The sequence below is a fragment of the Carassius gibelio genome, chromosome A24 (genome assembly GCF_023724105.1).
Source record: "Carassius gibelio isolate Cgi1373 ecotype wild population from Czech Republic chromosome A24, carGib1.2-hapl.c, whole genome shotgun sequence".
Taxonomy (NCBI): domain Eukaryota; kingdom Metazoa; phylum Chordata; class Actinopteri; order Cypriniformes; family Cyprinidae; genus Carassius; species Carassius gibelio.
Genome location: NC_068394.1, coordinates 24,133,462 through 24,160,051, shown reverse-complemented (window position 1 = coordinate 24,160,051; position 26,590 = coordinate 24,133,462). Strand labels below are relative to the sequence as shown.

Genomic DNA, 26,590 nt, shown 5'->3' with positions numbered 1-26,590 from the left:
GGTTAAATTAAATATTATTGTACAAATAATTATGAAATGCTATAGACTAGGGCTGTAGCTATCGAATATTTTAGTAATCGAGTATTCTACCAAAAATTCCATCGATAAATCGAGTAATCGGATAAAATGTGTTTTTGCTTAATTAAAGTGCAATATTAATTAAGCAAGATAAAATAAAGACTCCTGGGTCTTGTGACGGTCACGGAGGGATGTTAATATGCACACATACGCACAAACAAACACACAAAGTCTGTTTGGTGATACAAGAGTTTATTGTAATTATTGATCAGAGAGTGAATGAAATACCTGTGTATTGTTCCCGTGTAGCGTTTGTCCCGTGATTTTTAGAGTCCTGGTAAGAAACAATGGCAGGAATTATTGGTTCTGCTTAGGGTGGGAATCTACCATGTATTAATTGAGCATGGGGGTTTAAATGTATAAATGTGAATGTCTTTGTAATGGAAAGTAGTCTGTGTTTGTTTCTGCAGTGGAGAGTGTGGCCTGAGGGTTGCAGGTATTTTATTCACTCTCTGATCAATAATTACAATAAACTCTTGTATCACCAAACAGTCTCGGTGTGTGTTTGTGCGTATTAACGTCCATGTTGAATGTACGGTCCCTCCGTGACCATCATAGGCCTCTTAAAATGAACAAATAAGTTTCCTTTTTTAGAAATGTTTTATTTTTTATTTTTTAAATGCATAGAATGCAATGCATACATCAAAAATAAACATTTAATTATTACCCATTGTTTCTCTGTCTGTACTTGTACTGTGAACAATGACAATAAAGTTGACAGATGAATTAAGTGCATTTAAGTGCCATTCAGTTGGGGTTTTAAATAAAGCATTTTCTGAGATGCACATAAAACATTAATTATAAAATAAAATTAACATTTAATTTATCTTTTAATTATTGAAAATTAACTTAACTTTCTGTTAAACAAAAGGGATTTACTATTAAAAATAAAACATGGAAGAAATGTTGTGTGATTAAACCTTAAAAAAATAAAATAATGTTTGATTTTTTTTTTTAGTGGTAGGCTATGTACATTCTGCTGAACAATAGTCTTTAACCGGACTTTTATTTTGACGGGTTGATGTACCTTTACAGTTCTGTGTACTGTATGTCAGAGAGCTGCACGGGTCCGATTTTGTAAATCCGCACCCGCCCGTACCCGCAGTGCTTAAAACCTCATCCGACCCGTATTCCGACAGCAGCACTAATTAAAATCCGCACCGAGCCGACCCGCTTAAAACAGAGCCGACACCCGACCCGCACCCGAAATCAAATCAGTTAAGCCAATCACATTAGACACACTTTTATTGCCAGGTCATACAGAAGTTATTTATGGAAAGATATATTAAAAGATATTCGTTTTTTATACATTTTACTCTTAATTTTGATCAATGTTTTATCAATCAATTGCCTGCATTTAATAAATAAGAAGCAAATATATAGCAGACAATGTAATAACCTTAGTGTAATTGACAGAATTACTAAAACATATTTTGCTACCTAAAAGTTAAATATTTTTTGTTTCACGCATGCATGCATGTCTATTTCCCTCATATTAAATATAAAACGCTGATATTTTTCCAATGTCTGGACTCCTTTATTAATGGAGTATATAAACAGACGTTTCAATATATTGGTATTAAATGCATTTTCTGGGAATTTATATTTCACGTTTTTACTGCAAATGTCGAAATACGTGCTCTTTGGTCCATCAGTGCTTGAGTCACTGATCACGAGAATAAAATATCTCATAATAAAACACAAAATTGACTGATTTATGAATGTATATGCATAGTTCTCATCAGTCAGAAATACAGATAAACGCTTTCATTTGTTGTATTTTTGATCCTGAAAGAAAACAGAACAACAAAAGAGCGTCTGAGCGTCTCAATAATACCACCGCCTGAGGTTGTGCTTCAAGTCGAACGCACCCATTTTTAAATCGTTCACAGCTGAGCATCGCGAGAGGCGTATTTGCGCCAGAGCGCGCATGTGAATGAGCTGCACAAAGTCATTTTCAGATGCAATTAATGCATGCTTGACTAGTCGATTGTTTCCGACAGCGTCGACAAGTGGTTAAAGTAGTCGATCACTCGACTACTTGACTAGTCTATGCAAGCCCTAATATGAGCAGAAATCATTGTAAATGCTGTATTTCTAGCAATCTCAGGATGTACTGTAATTGGCATACATAAACATTTTTTTCTTTTCTTTTATAATTGAAAAACTATGCAGCGGTATGTTTAATGACTAAAATAGTTTGTAGAATCCTTCAGTACAGTTAAATATTTTTTTTTATATTTGGAGGGGTTGGGGGGACTATACATACTGTAGTATCAGAGAAATGGTTGCAGGAATCATGTTTCATGTTTTTCTTCTTCTAAATTTGAAATAGAAACTCATGTGACATGTGACTTTCAACCCATTACTTCTAGATTGCTCCAGGACTGATTTAATGTATTTTTATATAAAATAAATAAATAAATAAAAAAATAAAAATCGTACATGGTACAATTTTTTCAAGGCACTTCAGTGTCTATAACTTTTAATCTTTTTGAGCATTATCAACTCTTGGATGATGAAAAGTAAAGTCAAAAGGGTCTTCTTTCCAAAGACAACCAGAATTCATATAATACATGAGTTTCGCAATTTGAGTTGAATTGCTGCAATGAATGAACTTTTCTATGACATTATAATTTATTGAGATGCACCTGTAGAGCCAAAACCTTGGAATTCATTTCCATTACATATACTGTACACGCCAGTTGGATTCTATTTTTCAGTTCAAAACTCAGATTAAAATGTACTTAATTAAATTTTTGAAAATAGTTTTTTTCATTATTAGTATGATTTTCATCACATTTTTGTGTATGTTTTGTATTGCTTTGTATATTACTGGTTTTGTTCCCTATGATGTAAATGTTTCATTGAATGCCCTTAATGCCTGTATGAACATTGTTTTAATGCCGAAGTAAGTGTTTTCCTAATACCAGTTTCAAATTTCAAGCATAACGGACAACTTTCTTTCACAGTTAAAACTACAGGAAGCATCTGACACTGGAAGCTTAGCACTTTAAGGTAAAAATGTCTGTGAATGTTCTCATGTTTAAAAACAGGGTGGAGTGCTCCAAACGAAGACAAAAACTTATGGTGACACTTTGTAGTTGTGAAGCGTTATGCCACCCAAACATGACTATCATTGTCAGACTGAAGTTCTTTTCACAGCACTTTAATGTCTGTTGTTCGCAACGTCTGTTCCAGTGAACATTCACTGGTGAACACATTTCACACTACAGAACTTAGATCTCAGAGAGGACATTGGCGTTTCTCTCAGATCATGTCTTTCTTAGTGATCATCATTCTTGTGAATTTTGGGCTTTTGTATGCGATCTCCATTAACTGTTCATCTCTAGATGAATGAATAATTACTTAAACATCTTAAGTTAGAAAAACGGAGCCTAGACATAAAATCATGTTAAACATATTGACAGCTTCTATGAAAAAATGTATGTACACTAAGCTTTAAATTACGATCGGTTAGAAACCCATATGCGTTAAAATTTTTTTCAGCGCTTCATAAATATTAAATTAAAACATTTTGACATTATTACTCAACAATTAGTTTGAATCCTACCAATAATTATGTCATTTTGCTGTGGGTATTCAGCAATTTCACACGGCATAGGCACCAATTCCGTGGGTGCTAGAGGCGTACCCTATGCCCTTGAGCAAGGCACTGAACTCCAAATTGCTCCCCAGGTGCCAAATGGCTGCCAACTCCTGCGGGTGTGTGTTTGTGTTTACTTCTCACTGCTTTGTATGTGCACTAAGATAAATGCAGAGAACAAATTCTGAGTATGGGTTACCATAAAATGTTTTTAATGAAAGGGATTTTATATAAAGCTAAAACAGTAGCAAAACTCGAGAGGTTGAAAATCTGAATGTGAGAACTTGTCATATCAATATTTGTAGTTGAAAGTTTAAATTTACACTAACAGCTCTGATGTGAAAAGCTGAATCTTTCAATTTGCACACAAAGACAATGTTCAAAACACAATGTTTTGTATTGGAAGATAGTTGATTAATAGTCACAAATGTGTAGAATGACATTCACACAAAGAAAATTACATACACAAATGTTTACAACATTTACTTTTGCACTTCAGCTTCGCTGCACAACGTCAAGTCGGTACTTACAAACTCTCAGATCTGGCAGTAAAAGTTCAAATCCTAGTGCTGTTGCTTTTGCTACTCCTTTTGCAGTATAAACATAATTTTCTGTAAAGTTGCTTTGTAACGATTTGTTTTGTAAAAAGCACTATACAAATAAACTTGAATTGAATTGAATATTCCTGTTGCAAAACTCACTTGTGTACTTGCATATGCAGATGTGAGAGAGCAGAGCCCGGGTGCAAATGAAAACATTTTATTGGTCAATGCCCGACCAATGCACAACACCAGCCATCACGTTTGCAAAGAAAGACATTTGTGTTTTATGCATATGAAACAGTTATTTGTAAAACACTGCAAACTGTTTTCACTGAATATCTTTAGCTTTGACAGGATTTTAAGACACTGCATTCATTTTGCCATTCAGGTATTATCTGGTAGACAAATAATGCTAAATATTTTATATGTTTAGCTACTGATTTACCTCCATAATTTTACCTATTTATGGAAATGTTTATGCAAATGTGGGGTTTGTTGTGTATCCGTCCTATTTACTGCATTTAATATATATATATATATAAAATCATTTTATGCATTTACTGATGTAACTCTGGCTTCAAATGTTTTATGAGGAGGCTTTTGCTACAGCTGTAGTCTCAATTTTAGACTTTTTATTAAAAACTTTTATGCTTTTTTTATTTATTTACACATTTGCACACCTGCTTTTAAATAAACATAATATTGGATACCAACTTTGTTTCTGTTTTACATCTTCATTGTGATTTTCCATGTGACTACTCAAGCTTTTGTGTGTTTCAAAGCCTGATTATTTTACCAAATGAGTTACTGAGACTCAATGACTATGTTATCTGCTAACAAAAGTTCAGACTTCATGGATTTAGTTTAGAGTTCAGATATATCATGGATAGGTCCGACCATGAACAGTAATGTTATCTATCAGTACGTGCTAACAACTACTAAGGCTAAGCTTAGGGTTTAATTAAGTATAAGAGGTTAGTTCCAGTGTAGATAAGATAACCAATCCCATTCAAAGCACACACATAGCAGTGGGAGCAGTGGGCAGCCATTTATGCTGTGGCGCACGTGGAGCAGTTGGGGGTTCATTGCCCTGCTCAAGGGCACCTCAGTTATGGTATTGAGGTTGGAGAGATCGTTGTACATTCACTCCACACACCTACAATTCCCGCCAGCCCGAGGAAATATTTTCCCATTCATACTCTAATTCTGTCTGTCATGAAAATGACAAAAGTTTTAAAATTGTAATGTTTAAATTGATATCACAAGTATATCTCTGATTTAATTAACATATCCCATAAAAAATTCCCTGGAATGCACAAATAATATCTTGTTTATAAGTATATTATGATCATATACAGGTCTATACCTTCAGGAGGAAGAGTGTAGCGAGCATACTCTGGGAAATAATCTTCAAGTTTGGATTTTCCTGCCAGGATCTTTTCTGCCAGCATGTCCTGTTTGTTCAGAAATAAGATCACTGAGATGGTCCTTAAAAACCTGTTTGAAAACACAAAGTGAGACATGTCTTTATTTCTATATCCGCTGACATTTTTATTTAGAGATGTTCAGCTGCAGCTTTGAGCCATTCTTGAGATTGCACTTTAATATTTAAAGGTGCCACCTGTCATCTGTCATTTGACTTAAAAATAAAATGTATGCAATAATTAGGAATGGGTGCAATGAACAAAAACATCACAGTATGAAATTGTGTATCATGATATCATGATCATGACCATATAGGCATAGGCAGAGTTTGGACCAGATCCAATCATTTTTGCCAGAGCTATTAATAAAACATTTTCTCATTTTATTTGTATTATCTTATTATTTTAACGAGTAAGCTAAGTCTAAATTATTTAAGGTATAATGCATGGTTAGCTGTGCATTAAACAATATTAATGCACCTTATGGAGGTAAAGAACCACATGACGCTAAGCAGTTGCATCTGCAAAGTGCATTAAAATGGTTTAATGGACAGCTACCCGAGCATTATTCCACTTATACCATGGTCATTTGCCAGCCTGGGGTGGTTCACTGTTTTGTAAAAAAAAAAAAAAAATCCACACAGCTCTGTCCACTCTCTGAGAAATGGACTGATAATTTCCTTATTTTATGAAGCCCTCCCTCAGAAACAGGCATTGGGCACTTATTGGTTAGCTAGCCCAGTGTGCTGCGATTGGCTAAATCGCCTCTAGCATGTGTATAAATGTCCCGCCCCTCACCTGCTTGTGCTCCAGTTGTTTTGAAAACAATGATGTAATTAATATCGCTTAGCAATTTGAGCCCGATTGAGAAGCAGATGATATTATTGAAAAGGATCGTGCAGAAAATGTACAAGCACAGCATTTAATATTTTTTGTTTGTTGTTGTCTCATACTTTTAGATACACTGTTATTTGTAAATGCTACTGCTTATGTCAGCTTTTAATTTTTGCGTTTACCCTGATTAAAGCTTTAATAAAGTATGCCAACTGCATGCTCATCCATGTTTAACGCTTCTCATAGCGATGCAAAAATAAATGTATAATTGTAACCGTTTATTGATGAAGCAGAGCTGAATGAGAGAGAAAGAGAGAGAGATGCAGAAAAGGGGGACGTGAGGAACGGTTTTAGCAACTGCTGCTTTAGAACAGTGGTCCCCAACCTTTTAGCACCAAGGACCGGTTTATTGTCAGACAACATCTTCACGGACTGGGCTTTAAGGTGTGACGGATAAATGCACCAAAATAAAATGATGCGTCTGGGATAAAAACTGTGGTATATTGTAAATATAATAACAAACATGAATCCATCGTGTATTCGTATGCAACTTTATTAGCAGCGTCCTCGTAACATCACACCAACAACATAACATGGATAATATATAATGAGCGAGTACACCATGAATCCATTTTCCAAACCGTGTTTTTGTCTTATCCTAAATCACTAAGTTACACCTATAATAAGTGTTTATATTCTGACTATTTTAGTCAGGTTGGTTGGGGTCGGCAACGCTGCAGAGTAGCAGAGTACCTGCGTGACTCGCCATAGATGTAAACAGAGAGAAGTGGCTACAATTGTACTTCCGTCAGACGCGAGCGCCAAAAGTTACCGACTGCATCTGTAATGTAAGTTATTTATTCTTTCTTGTGCGGTACCAAATGACACACGGACTGGTACTGGTCCACGGCCCGGGGGTTGGGGACCGCTGCTTTAGAACATTGATTTTGAAATTTGTGAATCCATTAGAATCATTAGAAGACAGAATTGTGATTCATATATGAATAAATTTTTACATGCACCTCTAATTTTCTCTTCCTCTTCTCTAAAGCAACGCAGCATGGCCTCGCCCCCTTTGCTGCCTTTGCTGCCTGAGAGTGGGTTTTATCTGGGTTTGTTATGTCACGAACCAATGAAGAAACTCATTGTAGTCTCTACCAGCTGTTTTCGTAGGCATTACACTGCCAGAATTTCAAAGACGATATCTCCGTTTGCTTTGAAATTTCAGCTTCGTAACTTTACAGATAAAAAAAAAAAAAAAAAGTGAAATTGCAATTAACCACACCTTTAAAGGATGTTTATGATGTTTGTTTTGTATCCATCTATATTTACTGCATTTAATATATATATATCTCCTGTTTATATAAATAATCATTTTATGCATTTACTGATGTAACTCTGTAATGTAAATATTTTATGAGAAGGCTTTTGCTACAGCTGTAGTCTCAATTTTAGACTTTATATTAAACTTTTATGCTTTTTTTTTTTATTTACACATTTGCACACCTGCTTTTAAATAAACATCATATTGGATACCAACTTTGTTTCTGTTTTACATCTTTATTGCGATTTTCCATGTGACCACTCAAGCTTTTGTGTATTTCAAAGCCTGATTATTTTACCAAATGAGTTACTGAAACTCAATGACTCCGTTATCTGCTAACAAAAGTTCAGACTTCATGGATTCAGTTTAGAGTTCAGAAATATTGTGGATAGGTCTGACCATGAACAGTAATGTCATCTATTAGTATACTAAAAGTAACTCATTGTAGTCCCTACCAGCTGTTTTCGTAGGCATTAAACTGCCAGAATTTTAAAATATGATATCTCTGTTTGCATGTTTATGATGTTTGCAGTGCAACATTTAACAGGAGGGAGTAAAAATTACAGTTATTTTCATCAGTTACGACTTATTAGTTACCTACTTCAAATCAGATAAAGAGTTTGGTAAGACCAAATTTATTTGAATGAATTATAGCATTTATTTGAATGAATTATCGATTGATCCAGAGAGAGAGAGACAAACAAATAAAGCCATTTAGTTACTTCAAAAACAGCGATTTTACACCCTCCTTGCTGAGAAATATAATGTAGTGATCTTCACTCTCGCTCCCCTCTCTGTGTTTATGCGTGAGTGTTATGTGTGTGTGCGCATCAATTAAAGCAACTCATTAATATAGTATGGTGATTAAACTGACTTGGAACTACCCGTGCCAATCTGAATCGAGTATTCAAACAGACCATGCAATAATTTGGTAACACTTTAGAATACTGTTTCTTACTTACTACATAACTAATAAAGAACTAGATAAAAAAGTTTGTCAAGACCAAAAGCCTGACCAGAAAGTTTGAAAAGTTTGAAAAGTTTACAAAGTTTGAAAATGTGAAAAGTTTAAAAAGATTTAAGTTTAAGTTTAAAAAAGACATTGATTAACATCTTGCTAGCAAGCAAGTGACTACCGTCATTAGCATGATTAGCAAAGTTGCTAGCATGTTGCTAGTATGATTAGCAAGTGACTAGCATGCACTTAGCATGATTAGCAAGGTATCTAGCATGTCGCTAGCATAATTAGCAAGTGACTAGCCATCTCGCTAGCATTATTAGGAAGTTACTAACATGTCTCTAGCATGTTTCTAGCATGATTAGTATGCGACTAACAAGTTATTAGCATGATTAGCATTTTTCTAACATGATTAACATGTGACTAGCATGTTTCTAGCATGATTAGCATGTTGCTAGCATGTCGCTAACACAATTAGCAAGTGACTAGCCATGTCGCTAGCATGATTAGCAAGTTAGTAGCATGTCGCTAGCATGTTGTTAGCATGATTAGCATTTTTCTAGCATGACTAGCATGCGACTAGCATTTTGCTAGCATGTTTTTAGCATTATTAGCATGTTGCTATCATGTTTCTACCATGAATAGCATGTTGCTAACATGCTTCTAGCATGATTAGAATGTTGCTAGCCTGTTTCTAGCATGAATAGCATGTTGTTAGCATGTTTCTAGTATGATTTTAGCATGTTTAGCATTAGACTAGCATGATTAACATGTTGCTAGTATGTTTGTAGCATGATTAGAATGTTTGCTAACATGTCGCTAGCATTTATCTAACATGATTAGCATGTTGCTAGCATGTTGCTAGCATGACTAGCATGTTTCTAGCATTACTAGCATGCGACTAGCATGTTGCTAGCATGATTTTAGCATGATTAGCATGTTGCTAGCAGGTTTCTAGCATTTGACTAGCATGTTGTTAGCATTATTTTAGCATGATTAGCATGATGCTAGCATGTTTCTAGCATGATTAGCATGTCGCTAGCATGTTTCTAGCATGATTAACATGTTGCTAGCATGTTGTTTACATGTTTCTGGCATGATTAACATGCGACTAACATGTTGCTAGCATGATTTAAGCATGATTAGCATGTTTCTAGCATGATTAACATGCGTCTAGCATGTTTCTAGCATGACTAACATGCGACTAGCATGATTTTAGCATGATTTTAGCATGATTGGCATATTATTAGGATAGATAGATAGATAGATAGATAGATAGAAATAGTCAGATAGATAGATAGATAGATAGATGAGTTTGAATGAGTTTAAATTGATTAGCATCAAAGCTTGATTGAGTCTAATGGGATTTGGAGCTTGGGTCATCTGAACATCCTGTCAATGAAAGTCTATGGGATTTTTATGACTTTTTAATATAAATTTTTAAGATAACCATAACTCAAACCATATAGCACAAACCATATAGCACACCAAGTCAGATCAGTATGAAGGTCTGACCCGAGTTTAGAGTATGTAGCTTGAACGGTCTAGGAGGAGTTAGTGTCCAAAAATGTTGCGGTCAGAAAAATAAGAAAAAGAAGAAGAAGAAGAAGAAGAAGAAGAAGAAGCATGATTTTAGCATGATTAACATGTTGCTATCATGTTTCTAGCATGATTAGCATTCGACTAGCATGATAAGCATGTTGCTAGAATGTTTATAGCATGATTAGCATGCGACTAGCATGTTGCTAGCATGATTTTAGCATGATTAGCATGTTGGTAGCATGTCGCTAGCATTTCTCTAGCATGATTAGCATGTTGCTAGCATGTTTCTAGCATGATTAGCATGAGACTAGCATGTTGCTAGAATGATTTTAGCATGATTAGCATGTTGTTAACATGTTTCTAACATGACTACCATGCGACAAGCATGGTTCTAGCATGATTAGCATGTTGTTAGCATGTTTCTAGCATGACTAGCATGTTCTAGCATGATTTTACCATGATTAGCATGTTGATAGCATGTTTCTAGCATGATTAGAATGTTTGCTAACATGTTGCTAGCATTTATCTAACATGATTAACATGTTGCTAGCATTTTGTTAACATGTTTCTAGCATGACTAGCATGCGACTAGCATGTTGCTAGCATGATTAACATGTTGTTATCATGTTTCTAGCATGACTAGCATGCGACTAGCATGTTGCTAGAATGTTTTTATCATGATTAGCATGTTGCTAGCTTGTTTCTAGCATGTTTCTAGCATGTTTCTAGCATGACTAGCATGCGACTAGTATGTTGCTAGCATGATTCTACCATGATTAGCATGTTGCTAGCATGTTTCTAGCATGATTAGAATGTTTGCTAACATGTCGCTAGCATTTATCTAACATGATTAACATGTTGCTAGCATGTTTCTAGCATGACTAGCATGCAACTAGCATGTTGCTAGCATGATTTTAGCATGATTAACATGTTGCTAGCATGTTTCTACCATGTGACATGTTGCTAACATGATTTTAGCATGATTAGCATTATGCTAGCATGTTTCTAGCATGATTAGCATTGCCCTAACATGTTTCTAGCAAGATTAACATGTTGCTAGCATGTTGTTTACATGTTTCTAACATGATTAACATGCGACTAACATGTTGCTAGCATGATTTTAGCATGATTTTAGCATGATTAGCATATTATTAGGATAGATAGATAGATAGATAGATAGATAGAAATAATCAGATAGATAGATAGATAGATAGATAGATAGATAGATAGATAGATAGATAGATAGATAGATAGATAGATTAGATGAGTTTGAATGAGTTTAAATTGATTAGCATCAAAGCTTGATTGAGTCTAATGGGATTTGGAGCTTGGGTCATCTGAACATCCTGTCAATGAAAGTCTATGGGATTTTTATGACTTTTTAATATAAATTTTTAAGAAAACCGTAACTCAAACCATATAGCACACCAAGTCAGAACAGTATGAAGGTCTGACCCGAGTTTGGAGTATGTAGCTTGAACGGTTTAGGAGGAGTTAGTGTCCAAAAATTTTGCGGCCAGAAAAAGAAGAAGAAGCAGAAGAAGAAGTTTAAATAGGATTTCAGTAAGTTGGCTTTCTCAAGCCAACTTAATTATTGAAGAACTAGCAGGTGATTATTCATTAACACTTAACTCACTACTGTTAACTACTAAGAAAGATGTGTTAACAAATCAGTATGTAATATAATTTTATGATTGTGTTAAGTAACAGTTAGCTAATCAGTAACTAATATATTCAGATACCTCCTGAAGAACTACTATTAAATATCTACTAGTTAAGGTTCAAGAAAAATAACTATGAAATAACTACTACTGAACAGTTATACACAAATAATCACTATAATAATCAGGCTGTGGCCCACAAGTACTTGAGTAAAAGTACAGATACCCCAATAAAATATTACTCCAGTAAAATTATAAGTGGGCCTATTCATTTCGAAAATTACTTGAGTAAAAGGACAAGTATGAAGTACTACTACAGTAGCAATTTGTTACAGCCCACTTATTAGCTTACATTGGAAATGAAATATGGATTTTGTTTGCTTCTAAATGTTTAACTTTTGATTATGAAATGTTTGTTAAATTAGTTAAAATGTGGGCAGTATACATGTTAAAATTGAATGATATATGCTGTATTAAGAAATGTTCTCATCTGAAATAAACAGATTTTAGTCAAAATGATGTAGTTTATTATTATTTACTAATAGGGTCACTTTAGAATTCTATTTCAGGTTCTAAGTAAGTCCTGCAGAATTATCTGATAATTCTTTATTAATTACTAATGGATTCTCAACATTTTCACTTCAAAATAGGCCTAATGTTTCAGGTTCAAAATAAGTCCTGCAGAATTATTTGATAATTATTAACTACTAATGGGTTCCCTATGTTTTCACTTTACTTCGCTGATAGGCAAAATGTGGTTTGAACTACATATGCAGCATGATTCAAAACCTATTTGTTTTAAGTTGAAATTCAGAGTATAACATACTGTTTCTGTCTTCTTCTTATTAATTTAGTAATCTCTCCAGTATTACATTCTTCAATGACTTCATAATCATTTGGTTCATGTCTTGGAGAGACAGCCACTGAACATTGGCTACCTATAGTTTATTTGTAGACGGAAACTAGCATTTATTAGTGCCCTGGATTAAATGATACATATGCCAGAAGATGTCATGGTTGCTCTTACAAATCTGAGCAATGCCATACAGCGTCAGAGGAATATGGAGGAGGTATCTGTCAGGTGGAGCTGGAAACAGGACTTAGACGCCCAAGAATTTAAATTTCAACTACCAGTCTAATAGTTTTTTTTTATTTTTTTTATTGCAGATCTTCTTGGTATGTCTCGTGCTATGCTATTCAGGAGGATGACTGAAAACAATTTATCTGTATGTTTTCACTTTAGAATACTGTTTCAGGTTCAAAATAAGTCCTGCAGAATTATTTTATAATTGTTTATTAATTACAAATTGGATACCTGTATTTTCAATCACTGCGTGAACAAGGCGGAGCTTACAGAAGGTCAAGAAACTCAAGTGAGAGAAAATGGACAAGATAGTTGGCCCGTGGACGTTTTGATCATTTCGGTTTATGGTTTCATTATTTCATTCGCACTTGTGGGCGGAGCTGAAACGCTGCTTTCATCTGATTGGTCGAATCTCTCCTCTTTCAGCTTGGTCTTTTTATTCTTTCAGGCAGAATAAGAGTCAGTGCGAGTGAAGCACTGTATTGTCTGAAACCACCGCTCACTGTTAATTAGCATAATATTTGAATCAGATGTAGCTGGGCACATAATTTGTGCTGCTGAGACCTGCAAGAGACCCCATTAAATTATTGTAAGAATATTAATTTGTCCCACTAATAAATACAGTGCAAATAGTTCTGTCTCCTTGGATAACAGAATATAGTTAAATATAGATAAATGTAGTTAAATTTATGAAATAAAATTAAATAGGATTTTTTGGGCAGGTAAGTCTGGCCAGTTATACAAGCAACACGAGTCTGAAGATCTGAGCTGAATTGGGTGAAACATTTAAGGTCTAGTCTGTGTCAATTACTCTCATAATAAATAATAATAATAATGTTAACTGTATTTTTCGGTATAAGTTGCATCAGTCCAAAAATACGCCATGACGAGGAAAAAAACATATATAAATTGCTCTGGACTATAAGTCGCATTTATTCAGGACCAAGAGAAAACATTACCGTCTACAGCCGCGAGAGGGCTCTCTGGGGTAGGCTACAGGAGCACTGAGCAGCAAGAGCACTGAGCAGCATAGAGCCAATTTTACTATTTTTATTTAGAAATTTAACTATATTCATTTTTACAATTATTTATTAATGTCACACACACACTTATGACTTAAAAGATGAGAGTGGTAAATGTTACAGACATGGAACTGTTCAGTCTATTATTGATTTTTATTTCCACTTCACTTTTATCCAAAGAGAGAGAACTATTTGCACTGTATTTATCAGTGGGACAATATTCATATACTACAACCTAGAAATAATTTGCAGGTCTCGACAGCACAAAGTATGTGCCCAGCTACATCTGATTCAAATATTATGCTAATTAACAGTGAGTGGTGGTTTCAGACATTGCAGTACTTCACTCGCACTGACTCTTATTCTGCCTGAAAGAATAAAAAGACCGAGCTGAAGGCGGAGCGATTCGACCAATCAGATGAAAGCAGCGTTTCAGCTCCGCCCACAAGTGTGAATGAAATATTGAAGCCATAAACCAAAATGATCAAAACGTACCCGGACCATCTGTCTTGTATATGTTTTCTCACTTGTATCCTCTTCTTGAGATTTGAGTCTCTGACCTTCTGTAAGCCCCGCCTTGTTCACGCAGTGATTGACAGGGGGGGAGGGGGCGGAGATGTGATCGGCTCGAAATGCATTTTCAATGTGGACATTGAATTTTGCTACATTCATTGCGGGACATTAAATGAAAATGCAATTGTAAGTGTCTTGACTTTGAGTGTTAATGCATTTAAGAAAAATAGCATTTAAATGATCATTTTGCCACAGTTTTTGCTTGAACATGTTAGACATGTCTAATCATTTCTGTAATACATTTTAATTTTGCAACTTATAAAGCGTTAAAATTAATATTCATTTTACATATTAAAACTGGTGTAGGAAATGGCAAATGAAAATTATGTAATTTAATTTTCATTTTCATTTTGCACCAAACGTTGCACAATTGTATTGGAAAATGTAAATGTAAAAACAGAAATGCATTGCCATTTTAAATATTGCATTGTCATTTTGCATATTACATCCCAAATTGAATAATGCTACCCATATGCTTCCATAGATGAGGCACAAATACAGTACTGTTTATAAAATATAAAAACTAAGGTAAGTTATCGCAAGGCACTGGAGTCATGGTGGGGTTCCTACTGGAAGCTGATTTCTTACAGAACACACTCACAAAACAACTCACTACACAGACAAAACCTCTATAAAATGTATTGCATTTATTAATATTGCATTTTCATACTACTACTACTACTACTGCTAATAACATTTATATGAAAGGGTCACAATTCAATGTTATTGTGTAAAACTGTTCATTAGTAGTTACTTCATAGTTATTTTTCTTGAACCCTAACTAATAGATAATTAATAGTAGTTCTTCAGGAGGTATGACAGAATACATTAGTTATTGATTAGCTAACTGTTACTTAACATAATCATAAAATCATATTACATACTGATTAGTTACATCTTACAGTAGTGAGTTAAGTGTTAATGAATAATCACCTGTTAGTTCTTCAATAATTCCTTATTAGTTATGTAGTAAGTAAGAAAAAGTATTCTAAAGTGTTACCAATAATTTAAATGAATTTTTTTATACTTTAGTAATTCATGAATAGCAAAGTATTGAGGGAGTGGACTCTCTTCTCGTTCTATATGCTAAATAAACAAAATGTATTTTTGTTGTTGACACAGCCAAAGAGGCGGATTCTTCTACATTAGGTATACATTTTTATCCCACTCTTTGTATAGCTTACCAGTCATTGTTAACATTGTAAATGTATTTTAAATGAAGAAGAAATTATATAGGCTATAAATAATTGAAATGTAGAAAATATGGTATATGTATGGAGCCAGAATGATCTCAATAAAAATTCACACAAAAAACACGATGCACACATGCACAGCCAAATTCACACGCATGAAACGTAATTCACATGCATGAAATAAACATATATATTCACAAAAACTGATTCACATGCACAAAATAAAAATACATATTCATAAAATACATTTTACAAACGAAAAACAATTCACAAATGTACACTATGTATGAAAAGTTTTGAATGTTTAAAATTCATAAAGTGATGTGACATTCAGTTAAGTATGGTGACCCATACTCAGAATTTGTGCTCTGCATTTAACCCATCCAAAGTGCACACACACAGCAGTGAACACACACCTGGAGCAGTGGGCAGCCATTTATGCTGAGGGTGCCTGGGGAGCAGTTCGGGGTTCGGTGCCTTGCTCAAGGGCACCTATGTCGTGGTATTGCCGGCCCAAGACTCGAACCCACAACCCAAGGGTTAGGAGTTAAACTCTCTAAACACAAGGCCACGACTTCGCTGAGTTTAACGTGACTTTGAATGTGCAAATCATCTTTTTTGTGTTTGAATCACCTTGGACTTGTGTGTGTGTTTTTTTGAGACTTTCCTGGCAGCGCGCTTCTCCAACATGGGTCACTCGTACTCTTTAGCCAATCAGATGCGAGCTCACCATTCAATCAATCATAACCTGCCAAGAGCGCAGCAATCAAGGAGCTCAGCTTTGCACACCTTTTGCGCAATCTGACTTAATTACAACGGATATTAGGCTTGACATCATCAATCCAGCATGACGAACGAAGAACAGGATGCATGAGTAAGTTATTACTTTATTTCATAATGTTTCAGAAATTAATATTGCTAAAAAAAACACAGATAACCACTTTATCGTCTTTATAAATATTTCATTGTCTCATAAAACATTTGTCAATCAAGACAGTAAATTTTTTATTTTAAAATGAATGCAATCACTCAGAATAGTAAAATAGCATGTTATTGACTATTGTCTTTACATTTTGAGTGTGATGAAATTATCATTCATTATGACTTTCTTAAATGGTGTTTGGTATGTCCGTTTGAACTTAAAGTTAAAGTAATAAATACTTAAAGCATGTTGTACTTCACTGATAGGCACAATGTGGTTTGAACTACATATGCAGCGTGATTCAAAACCTATTTGTTTTAAGTTGAAATTCACAGTATAACACACTGTCTGTACATTGAAATACATGTTCATGTTGTAACGGTTTCAAAGTTACTTATGGTGTTATTCTACTACCCACCATTGGGGGACACTGTTGTTCCTTTATGCTAAGGTTAAATACAGGTGAGAAGTAGAAGAAGAGAGAACTGTTTGGTAAGAGGAAAGCATGGCTTCCCTCTGGTAACCTAACCCATACTGATGCCCTGATTGGGAAACGTACCGTTTTATGCTTGATCAAAGTAAGGTTATTTTTTTCAATGGTGGCTGAATAAATTGTATTTCATTGTTGGTGAGGTTTAATAATATTTAATTATTTTGTTTGTAGAAGGACTCCTTTTACCTACCCTTGTTTTGTACCCATGGTCCATTTTTCCATTTCATGGTACAGTACATGTTGGAAATAGAAAGGATAAATTTACCAGCTTTGCTTTGGGTCACCGAAATGGGATATACCTTGAAGAGGATAAATGTTTTCTGCTTTAGTCTGGAATTGCTGTGTGGAGTATTGAATTTGATCTGGACTGTTACCAAGGATTGAATAATTGGGTACATCTACATTGTCTAGAAGAGTTCCTCTTTCAACTATGGACTGTGTTATATAGCCTAAGTATTCCTGCATTCATTACATCCGATATTAAATGCTCATATCATCATGACTATGCATTTTGTATTTTTAATTGTTGGTTGAGTCATTTGTACTATTGGATTATGGTATGTTAATTTGTTTTGGGTTTATTATTGTGGATTTCACTGTTGTTGTTTTTTCATAATATATCTCTATGAAGAAAATCGTTTTTTTTTTGTTCTATTGTTTTTTTTTTTTGACATCAAACAGTTTAATGATTGTGAAAAGTTAGTATGTAGATCCCTCCCCAAATTACTTTCAGATTTATAGTAAACTTTTACCATAGAAGTACGAGTTTGTTAAATAATGGCGCCCGAACCGGGACCTACTAATTAACTTCACTCACTGATATTTTACTGTGTTTTGAGTCTTTATTCAGAATGACAAGCCATAATGCTCTGGGTGAGGATGGGGCCGTTCCTAGCCTAGATTTTGCATCGGAGTCCTTCAATGCTCACAGAGAACCGCTCAGAGAACTAATCAATACATTCAGTGATTTGTACCTGGACTCTGAGGAAGATGAGGAGGATCGCTCCAGTAAGGATCTGGATAATTTTCCTTTACCACCCCCTCCTCCACTTGAAGATGATAGAGAACTAGGACAAGCAATTGCCTCTGTTACACCTTTTAATGAACGACTGGATGAAAGAATAACGTCACTTGAAGGTCGAGTTGAAGACTGTCATCAGAGAGTGGATGAATATGTCTCTCAGGATGAGATGGAAATCAAATGTAAAGCCATCGAAGAGAGAATGCATTATTTTGTAGAACGGGAATGTGACAGAATTAAGAAAAAGCTTGAATTCTCCATACAAGATTTAGGAAGATCTGTGGTAGACTGTCTAAAAAGAAGAGATATCCAGCTTGATCAAAAATTTAAATCTCTTATGTCGAACATGTCTACTCCTAAACAACCCTGTCTAAGTTCCTCATTACCCACTTAGAGATAAAACTCTGGATTTGAAGCTCACTAGTCCCATAACAGTACATGAGTCGTCAATGCAATACAACCCTCCTGTAAAAATTGATTTTCCTGACTTTAGCAATACTCAAGATGAAGATCCCGTAAAGTTTATTGAAAGATGTGAAGAGCCTGTGAAAGATGGTGAAGATGTTCGTCCTCTTTCTGACCCTGAGATCCTGGCTGCCCTAACGACTGTATTGAAGGGAACAGCTAAAGATTGGTGAATGGCTGAAAGGAGGCATGTCAGAAATTGGAAGCAGTTTAAGGAAACTTTCTTACTCTCATTTCTGAGTGAAGATTATGAAGAAGTGGCTGCAAGAAAGTTATTAGAAAGGAAACAAGGAGTCAAGGAAAATATTCAAGACTTTGCCTTTCACTACCGTGCTTTGTGCATGAGATGGAAAAAGAAGATGACTGAAAGAGAAGTAGTACAAGCTATACTACGGAATTGTAATCCAAGGTTAGCAAGCCTGATGAGAGGTACTGTGAGAGATGTGGGGGAACTGGTAAAAATTGGCACACAGATAGAGCGAGATTTTGATGAGTCTAAAAGATACTGGAGTCAGGTGAATGGTGAAGAACAAAGGAGGACACAGACCTCTCGTGAACCTCAACGAAAACCTCATATAGCTAATACCAGAGTCGTGCAATCCACTCAAAATTCAACACGACCAGACATTAATACTGTTCATATTCCTATAGTTATAAGAGACAGATATTTCTCAGCCATGGTGGATACTGGTAGTACTTTATCCCTTATCCAGGAATCCTGTTGGAAGCAATTGTGTAACACAGAACCGTACCAGCAGTGCCAAGGACAGTCCTTCATGCTAGCCAATGGACAGAAGCAGGCAGCTTTGGGAAAGGTAAATTGGAGAGGTGAAATTCAAGGATTGCAAGTGGATCTGGCATTGTTCATTATGAGAGACACTGATTTGACTGTGCCAATCATTTTAGGCATGGATTTTCTACTGATGACGGGAATCGTGTTAGACTTCCAAAAAGCTCAGTACGTGTTGCCTTCTGCCATAGGAGATAAGTCCGATCTTTCTTTTTCGTTTTTGAACAATGATGTCTGTTCCAAAGTGCATTTTTTTTATCTTGGGATACCAAATTTTCCAGTTACTGATGCCACCTTCCAGACTGTTCAGCAACTTGTTAAAAAAGCTGATACTCAACCCTGGATTAAAAGGAATCTAGAAAAGGTTATGTTAGACTGGCCAACTGTTTGTACCCATGACATCGGACATACAAACTTGATAAAACACCGCATTATTACCACCAATGAAAGTCAGGAAAAGAGCCTACAAAGTTTCTAGGTATAAGCAGCAGTTCATAGGTACCGAAATCAAAGAGTTGTTAGCCAAAGAAATCATATGTCCTTCAATCTCTCCTTGGGCCTCTCCTGTGGTAATCGTTCCAAAGAAAGACGGTGGATCAAGATTCTGTATTGACTATCGAGGACTGAATATGAAGACACATCTTGATGCTTACCCCATGCCACAAATTCCAGACATTTTAGAATCACTACATGGAGCTGCTGTGTTTACCACACTTGACCTTAAAAGTGGCTATTGGCAAATGGAGATGGAAGCAGATAGTATCCAGAAAACAGCATTTGTGACGTCCTCAGGGCTCTTTGAATTCTTACGCCTTCCTTTTTGGATTGAAAAACTCTGCTGCTTCATTCCAAAGATTGATGGAACATGTACTCCGAGATTTAAGAGGAAAATGTTGTCTGGTATACATAGACGATGTGGTGGTGTATTCTCGGAATGAAATGGAGCATCTTCAACATTTAAACCAGGTCTTCAAATGTCTACAGGATGCTGGCCTCACTCTCAATCTGAAAAAATGTAACTTCATCCAAAGAGAACTGACTTTTCTTGGTCACATTGTTTCAGCGGAAGGAGTAAAAACTGAGCCAGCAAAGGTAGCTGGTGTCCAGGATTTTCCGACACCCCAATCGATTAAGGATGTTCAGCGTTTCTTGGGTTTGGCAGGGTGGTACCACAGGTTTATCCCAAATTTCTCAGCAAAAGCTGCACCTTTACATGCTCTTAAACAAAAGAAAGCTTCATGGATTTGGACTGAGCAATGTCAGCGTGCCTTTGAGATAATAAAGAGAGACCTTACACAAACACCTGTGCTAACCCCTCCAAATTTCAATAAGACATTCAAGGTACAGACCGATGCTAGTGAAATTGGATTGGGGGCTGTATTAACCCAGGAAATAGAAGGAGAGGAACATGTGGTATCCTATGCTTCTAGGCTATTAAGCTTATTCGGTTTCAGAGAAAGAGTGTTTGGCTGTCGTATGGGCTGTTGAGAAATGGAGACATTACTTGGAAGGGCAACCTTTTGAAGTCGTCACGGATCATGCAGCTCTCACATGGGTTTTTCAGCATCCTAAACCAAATTCTCGGCTCACACGGTGGACCATACGTCTGCAAGGCTTTCAGTTCACAGTTAAATACAGAAAAGGGTATATGTAATGTTGTAGCGGATGTGTTGTCCAGAAACCAAGAACATCCAGGATCATCAGAGCTGCTGGCTGTAGTTAAAGCTGCCAAGTTGACTGCTTGTCCAACAAATTTACCTGCAGATCTTGATCAGATCACTATTGAACAACAAAATGATTTGGAAATCCAGGAGCTATGTAAAAAGGCTAGCTCACAAACTTCTCAGGACCTTTCAAGAGTACATTACTTACTCGAGAATGGAGTACTGTTCCGCAGTGTACCTGATGGAAATAAGGGACAGAAACTACAGCTTATCATACCAAGGTGTTTTCATAAAAAGTTCTTGCAATATGTACATGATAACCCATTAAGCGGTCATCTTGGAAGATTAAAAACCCTTCTTCGACTTCTGGACATAGCCTATTGGACAAATGTGAGAACTGCCATGTGGAAGTACTGTAAAGAGTGTCAACCATGTCAAAAGTATAAACCTGTGTTAACCAAGTTATCTGGATATCTACAGTCCACACCAGTAGTCGAACCCGGTTATATGCTTGGAGTTGATCTGATGGGTCCTTTCCCAAAGAGTGTCAAACAAAATGAACATCTCTTAGTTATTGTTGACTACTGTTCCAAGTGGGTGGAGTTATTCCCTTTGAGAGTGGCGAAAGCTCCCCAAATAGCCAGAATCCTAGTAGAGGAAATCTTTACTCGATGGGGCACCCCTGCTTATTTAGTGTCGGATCGAGGAGCTCAGTTTACTTCACAGCTACTTTCCTTAATTTGCAAACAATGGGGAGGGGGAGTAACACAAAAATTGACTACAGCCTATCACCCCCAAACGAATATGACAGAATGGATCAATCGCAACCTAAAGACAATGATTGCTTCATATGTGGGAGATCAGCATCGCCAGTGGGATCAGTGGTTACCCGAATTTAGGTTTGCAATCGATACTACGTTCCAGGAGAGCACAGGATTCACGCCAGCCAAAGTAGCTCTGGGGCGGAAATTAAAGGGACCGTTAGAGAGAGCTTTACATCGACCTCCGGATCCTTGTAGTCCTGCCTATAGTGTGGTGGAAAGACAAGAACACCTCATGGACCTTGTGAAGAAAAATGTGGAACGAGCTCAACATAGACAAAAATATTACTATGACTTGCGACGCAAGTATAGTAAATTTCAGGTGGGCGATGTAGTCTGGGTCCGGTCTCACCCTTTATCCAGAGCTGAAGCAGGCTTTATGGCTAAATTAGCCGCAAAGTGGAAGGGTCCAGCTGAGATTGTCAAATGTCTTGGTCCTATCAACTATTCTGTTTCTTTCCTTAATGATTCTGAAAATGTTGAGACTCATCATGTGCAGAATTTGAAAACTTGTTATGGTTATGACAAGTCTCTTTATGATCAGTGGGGTATGTAACAGTTTCAAAGTTGCTTATGGTGTTATTCCACTACCTACCATTGGGGGACAATGTTGTTCCTTTATGCTAAGGTTAAATACAGGTGAGAAGTAGAAGAAGAGAGAACTGTTTGGTAAGAGGAAAGCATGGCTTCCCTCTGGTAACCTAACCCATACTGATTGTCCTGATTGGGAAACGTACCGTTTTATGCTTGATCAAAGTAAGGTTATTTTTTTCAATGGTGGCTGAATAAATTGTATTTCATTGTTGGTGAGGTTTATAATGTTTAATTATTTTGTTTGCAGAAGGACTCCTTTTACCTACCCTTGATTTGTACCCATGGTCCATTTTTCCATTTCATGGTACATGTTGGAAATAGAAAGGATAAATTTACCAGCTTTGCTTTGGGTCACCGAAATGGGATCTACCTTGAAGAGGATAAGAAATGTTTTCTGCTTTAGTCTGGAATTGCTGTGTGGAGTATTGAATTTGATCTGGACTGTTACCAAGGATTGAATAATTGGGTACATCTACATTGTCTAGAAGAGTTCCTCTTTCAACTATGGACTGTGTTATATAGCCTAAGTATTCCTGCATTCATTACAATGACTATGCATTTTGTATTTTTAATTGTTGGTTGAGTCATTTGTACTATTGGATTATGGTATGTTAATTTGTTTTGGGTTTATTATTGTGCATTTCACTGTTGTTGTTTTTTCATAATATATCTCTATGAAGAAAATCTATTTTTTTTGTTCTATTGTTTTTTTTTTGACATCAAACAGTTTAATGATTGTGAAAAGTTAGTATGTAGATCCCTCCCCAGATTACTTTCAGATTTATAGTAAACTTTTACCATAGAAGTACGAGTTTGTTATAATGTCTTGGAGAGACAGCCACTGAACATTGACTACCTATAGTTTATTTGTAGATGGGAACTAGTATTTATTAGTGCCCTGGATTAAATTATTCATATGGCAGAAGATGTCATGGTCGCTCTTACAAATCTGAGCAACGCCATACAGCGTCAGAGGGATATGGAGGAGGTATCTGTCAGGTGGAGCTGGAAACAGGACTTAGACGCCCAAGAATTTCAATTTCAACTACCAGTCTAATAGTTTTTTTTTAATTGCAGATATTCTTGGTATGTCTCGTGCCATGCTATTCAGGAGGATGACTGAAAACAATTTATCTGTGAGAGCTTTGTACAGCACACATACAGATGAAGAGCTTGATGTCCTTGTCACAGAGGTTAAGAACTGCATGCCAGACGAGGGATATCATATGGTTTGAGGGGCACAGGGGAACCGCGTACAGTTTGATAGGGTGTGTGCATCGTGTAGATGGTGTCGGTGTTCTCTCCAGGATGACCAACCTGCAATGTTTTGTTCTTAGAACATATTGTGTGCACGTAGACACCAACCATAAACTCATCAGGTATGTCTGCAAACCATTTCTTCTTTTTTTTTTCTATTTTGTATAAATTCATATTTCTAAAATAACACACCTATAAATAGTTAATTTATAATGTTTTGATTTCTTGGTTTTGAACCATCTGTTTTGTTTGACTTGGCCTCTATGAAATTATACTGAGACTTGACACCTCTTAAATAGCCAGATGCTGTGAACAAAATGCTCTTTTTGGGTGTTGGGGAAGGTCTTTTTTTGTGTGTGTGTGTGTGTGTGTATGTGTGTGTATATATATATATATATATAATATTATTATTATTTTTATTATTATTATTTTTTTTTTACAGGTACAACTTGGTCATCTTTGGTGGAATAGATGGTTATTCAAGAAAGGTAAAACTTGTTTAAATGTTTGTTATACATCCAGGGCACTAATAAACACTAGTTCCTTTCTGAAAAAATAAACTGTAGGTAGTCAATGTTCAGTGGCTGTCTCCCCAAGACATGAACCAAAAGATCATGAAGTCATTGAAGAATGTAATGCTGGAGAGATTCCTAAATTAATAATAAGAAGAGATGTATTTCAATGTACAGACAGTATGTTATACCGTGCATTTCAACTTAAAGAGCCAGTAAGATGAAAATTCTAAGCTTCCTATCACTGTTTATAAGTCCTGTACAATAGGTTTAAATCAATCCAAGGTTAAAAAACATTGTCATTTTGTCAAAATATCATTTTAAAATTACCTAAATTCTCAGAGATCCCCAAACGGTTCAGTTTCCTTAAACCCCACCTTTCGGTAGCATACTGTGTTCTGACTGGTCAACTGACATAGTCAGGTTTGATTGGTTGTTCCGCACACAACTTCATGGTAAACAATGCGTTAGCATCTCTTTGGGGTGAATTATGTTATTCCTCTCATCGTGAAGCAAACAGTAAAATAAAAAACTTGAACAGTCTCGCTGCTTTTTCTTCTGTGTGGGTGTATTCAAGCCGCGCGCTTCAGTTTGAATCTGAATAGCGCGTTCAGCGCGGGGGCGTGGTCACATTAGATATAATGAAGGGAGACGTGAAAAACGGACATCGCGTTGTTTTCATATGGATTACTTTATCACAGAATATCTGTTAGCAGCACTTACTCAGTTTTAAAGAAGACTTCTATAGATATCTCTCTCATGTCTCTTCGTTGAGTATTCACGGAGTTACACTTCATTTTAATGACGTGTTTGTAAATGAAGATCAGCGCACAGAAAGGCTGCAGACAGCACACATACTGATAAGACACTCGGGAGAAAACAAACACATAACTTCATAATCATACTTCGTGTTGTGATTTGGAGATGCTTGTTGGTCTAAATAAAGTTGGTAATGAACCCTCTTTTATGGCAAACGCTTTGAAAATCCCGCCTTGTACTCACCGAGATTAGAAAAGCAGTCATCAGTGAAATGTTGTGAACACAACAAAAGGAATTTGTTGTACTGCTCTGGTATTGTGGTAAAAATTTATTTTAGCCATTGGTTCTTCTGATCTTCATTCTTTGGCAGTAAAAAATAAAACCAGCTTGCCTTTACAATTAAAATCACACTGTCTCCTCGACATGATGCTATCACACCAACCAGAGCGTCTGTATGGGGGGGTGGGGCAGGTCAGAGTTCCGTTTCTCCCAAGACGGTAGGCGGAGATTATTATGCAAAGTGTTCCTAGTGACGTACATAGAGATGGGAAAAAGATTTGAAATCTATAACGACTCGTTTCAGCGATTCAGAGTCGACTCCTTACTTTAGAAGCCAATAACTTTATAAATCGTGTACTTTTTGGTTTAATTACTTTGCACATTGTTTACACTGATGGACAGCTACATCATACACTGTAATACAGGTAACTTTTGATTTCCCATCTGTGTGGCTCTTTAAAAAAAAAAAAAAAAAAAAAAGGTTTTGAATCATGCTGCATATGTTGTTCAAACCACCTTTTGTCTATCAGTTAAGTACAAAAGATGTGCAAAGCTGAGATCCTTGAGTGCTGTTGTTTTGCCGGGTCATGATTGGTTGAATGCTGAGCTCACATCTGATTGGCTAAAGAGTATGGGTAACCCATGATTGTGCTGCCAGGAAAGTATAAAAAGACTTACATGCAAATCAAAGGCGATTCAAACACAAAAAAGATGATTTGCAGATTCACAGTCACGATAAACTCATGAATTTTAAACATTCAAAAATTTTCGGAAATAGTTGAATTGTGTTTTTCGTTTGTGAAAGGTATTTTATGAATATATATTTTTATTTTGTGCATGTGAATCAGTTTTTGGTAAATATATATATATATATATACATAGTACAGATCAAAAGTTTGGACACACCTTCTCATTCAAAGAGTTTTCTTTATTTTCATGACTATGAAAATTGTAGATTCACACTGAAGGCATCAAAACTATGAATCAACACATGTGGAATTATATATTTACATATATATATTTACATATATATATATACACACACATACATACACATACATACATGCATAACAAAAAAGTGTGAAATAACTGAAAATATGTCATATTCTATGTTCTTTAAAGTAGCCACCTTTTGCTTTGATTACTCTTGTGCAAAGCAGTATATATATAT

General features: G+C 35.9%; 1 protein-coding gene across 2 annotated transcripts in view; it reads right to left on the bottom strand.

Moving 5' to 3' along the window:
- The window catches only part of LOC127946379 (guanine nucleotide-binding protein G(olf) subunit alpha), a 312,100-nt gene that overhangs the window by 14,610 nt on the left and 270,900 nt on the right, over positions 1-26,590 (bottom strand). For both annotated transcript variants that reach the window (XM_052542918.1, XM_052542919.1), the window contains one exon: positions 5,594-5,724. In XM_052542918.1, the coding sequence (XP_052398878.1) occupies positions 5,594-5,724 (131 nt within the window). The remainder of the gene's footprint in view (positions 1-5,593; positions 5,725-26,590) is intronic.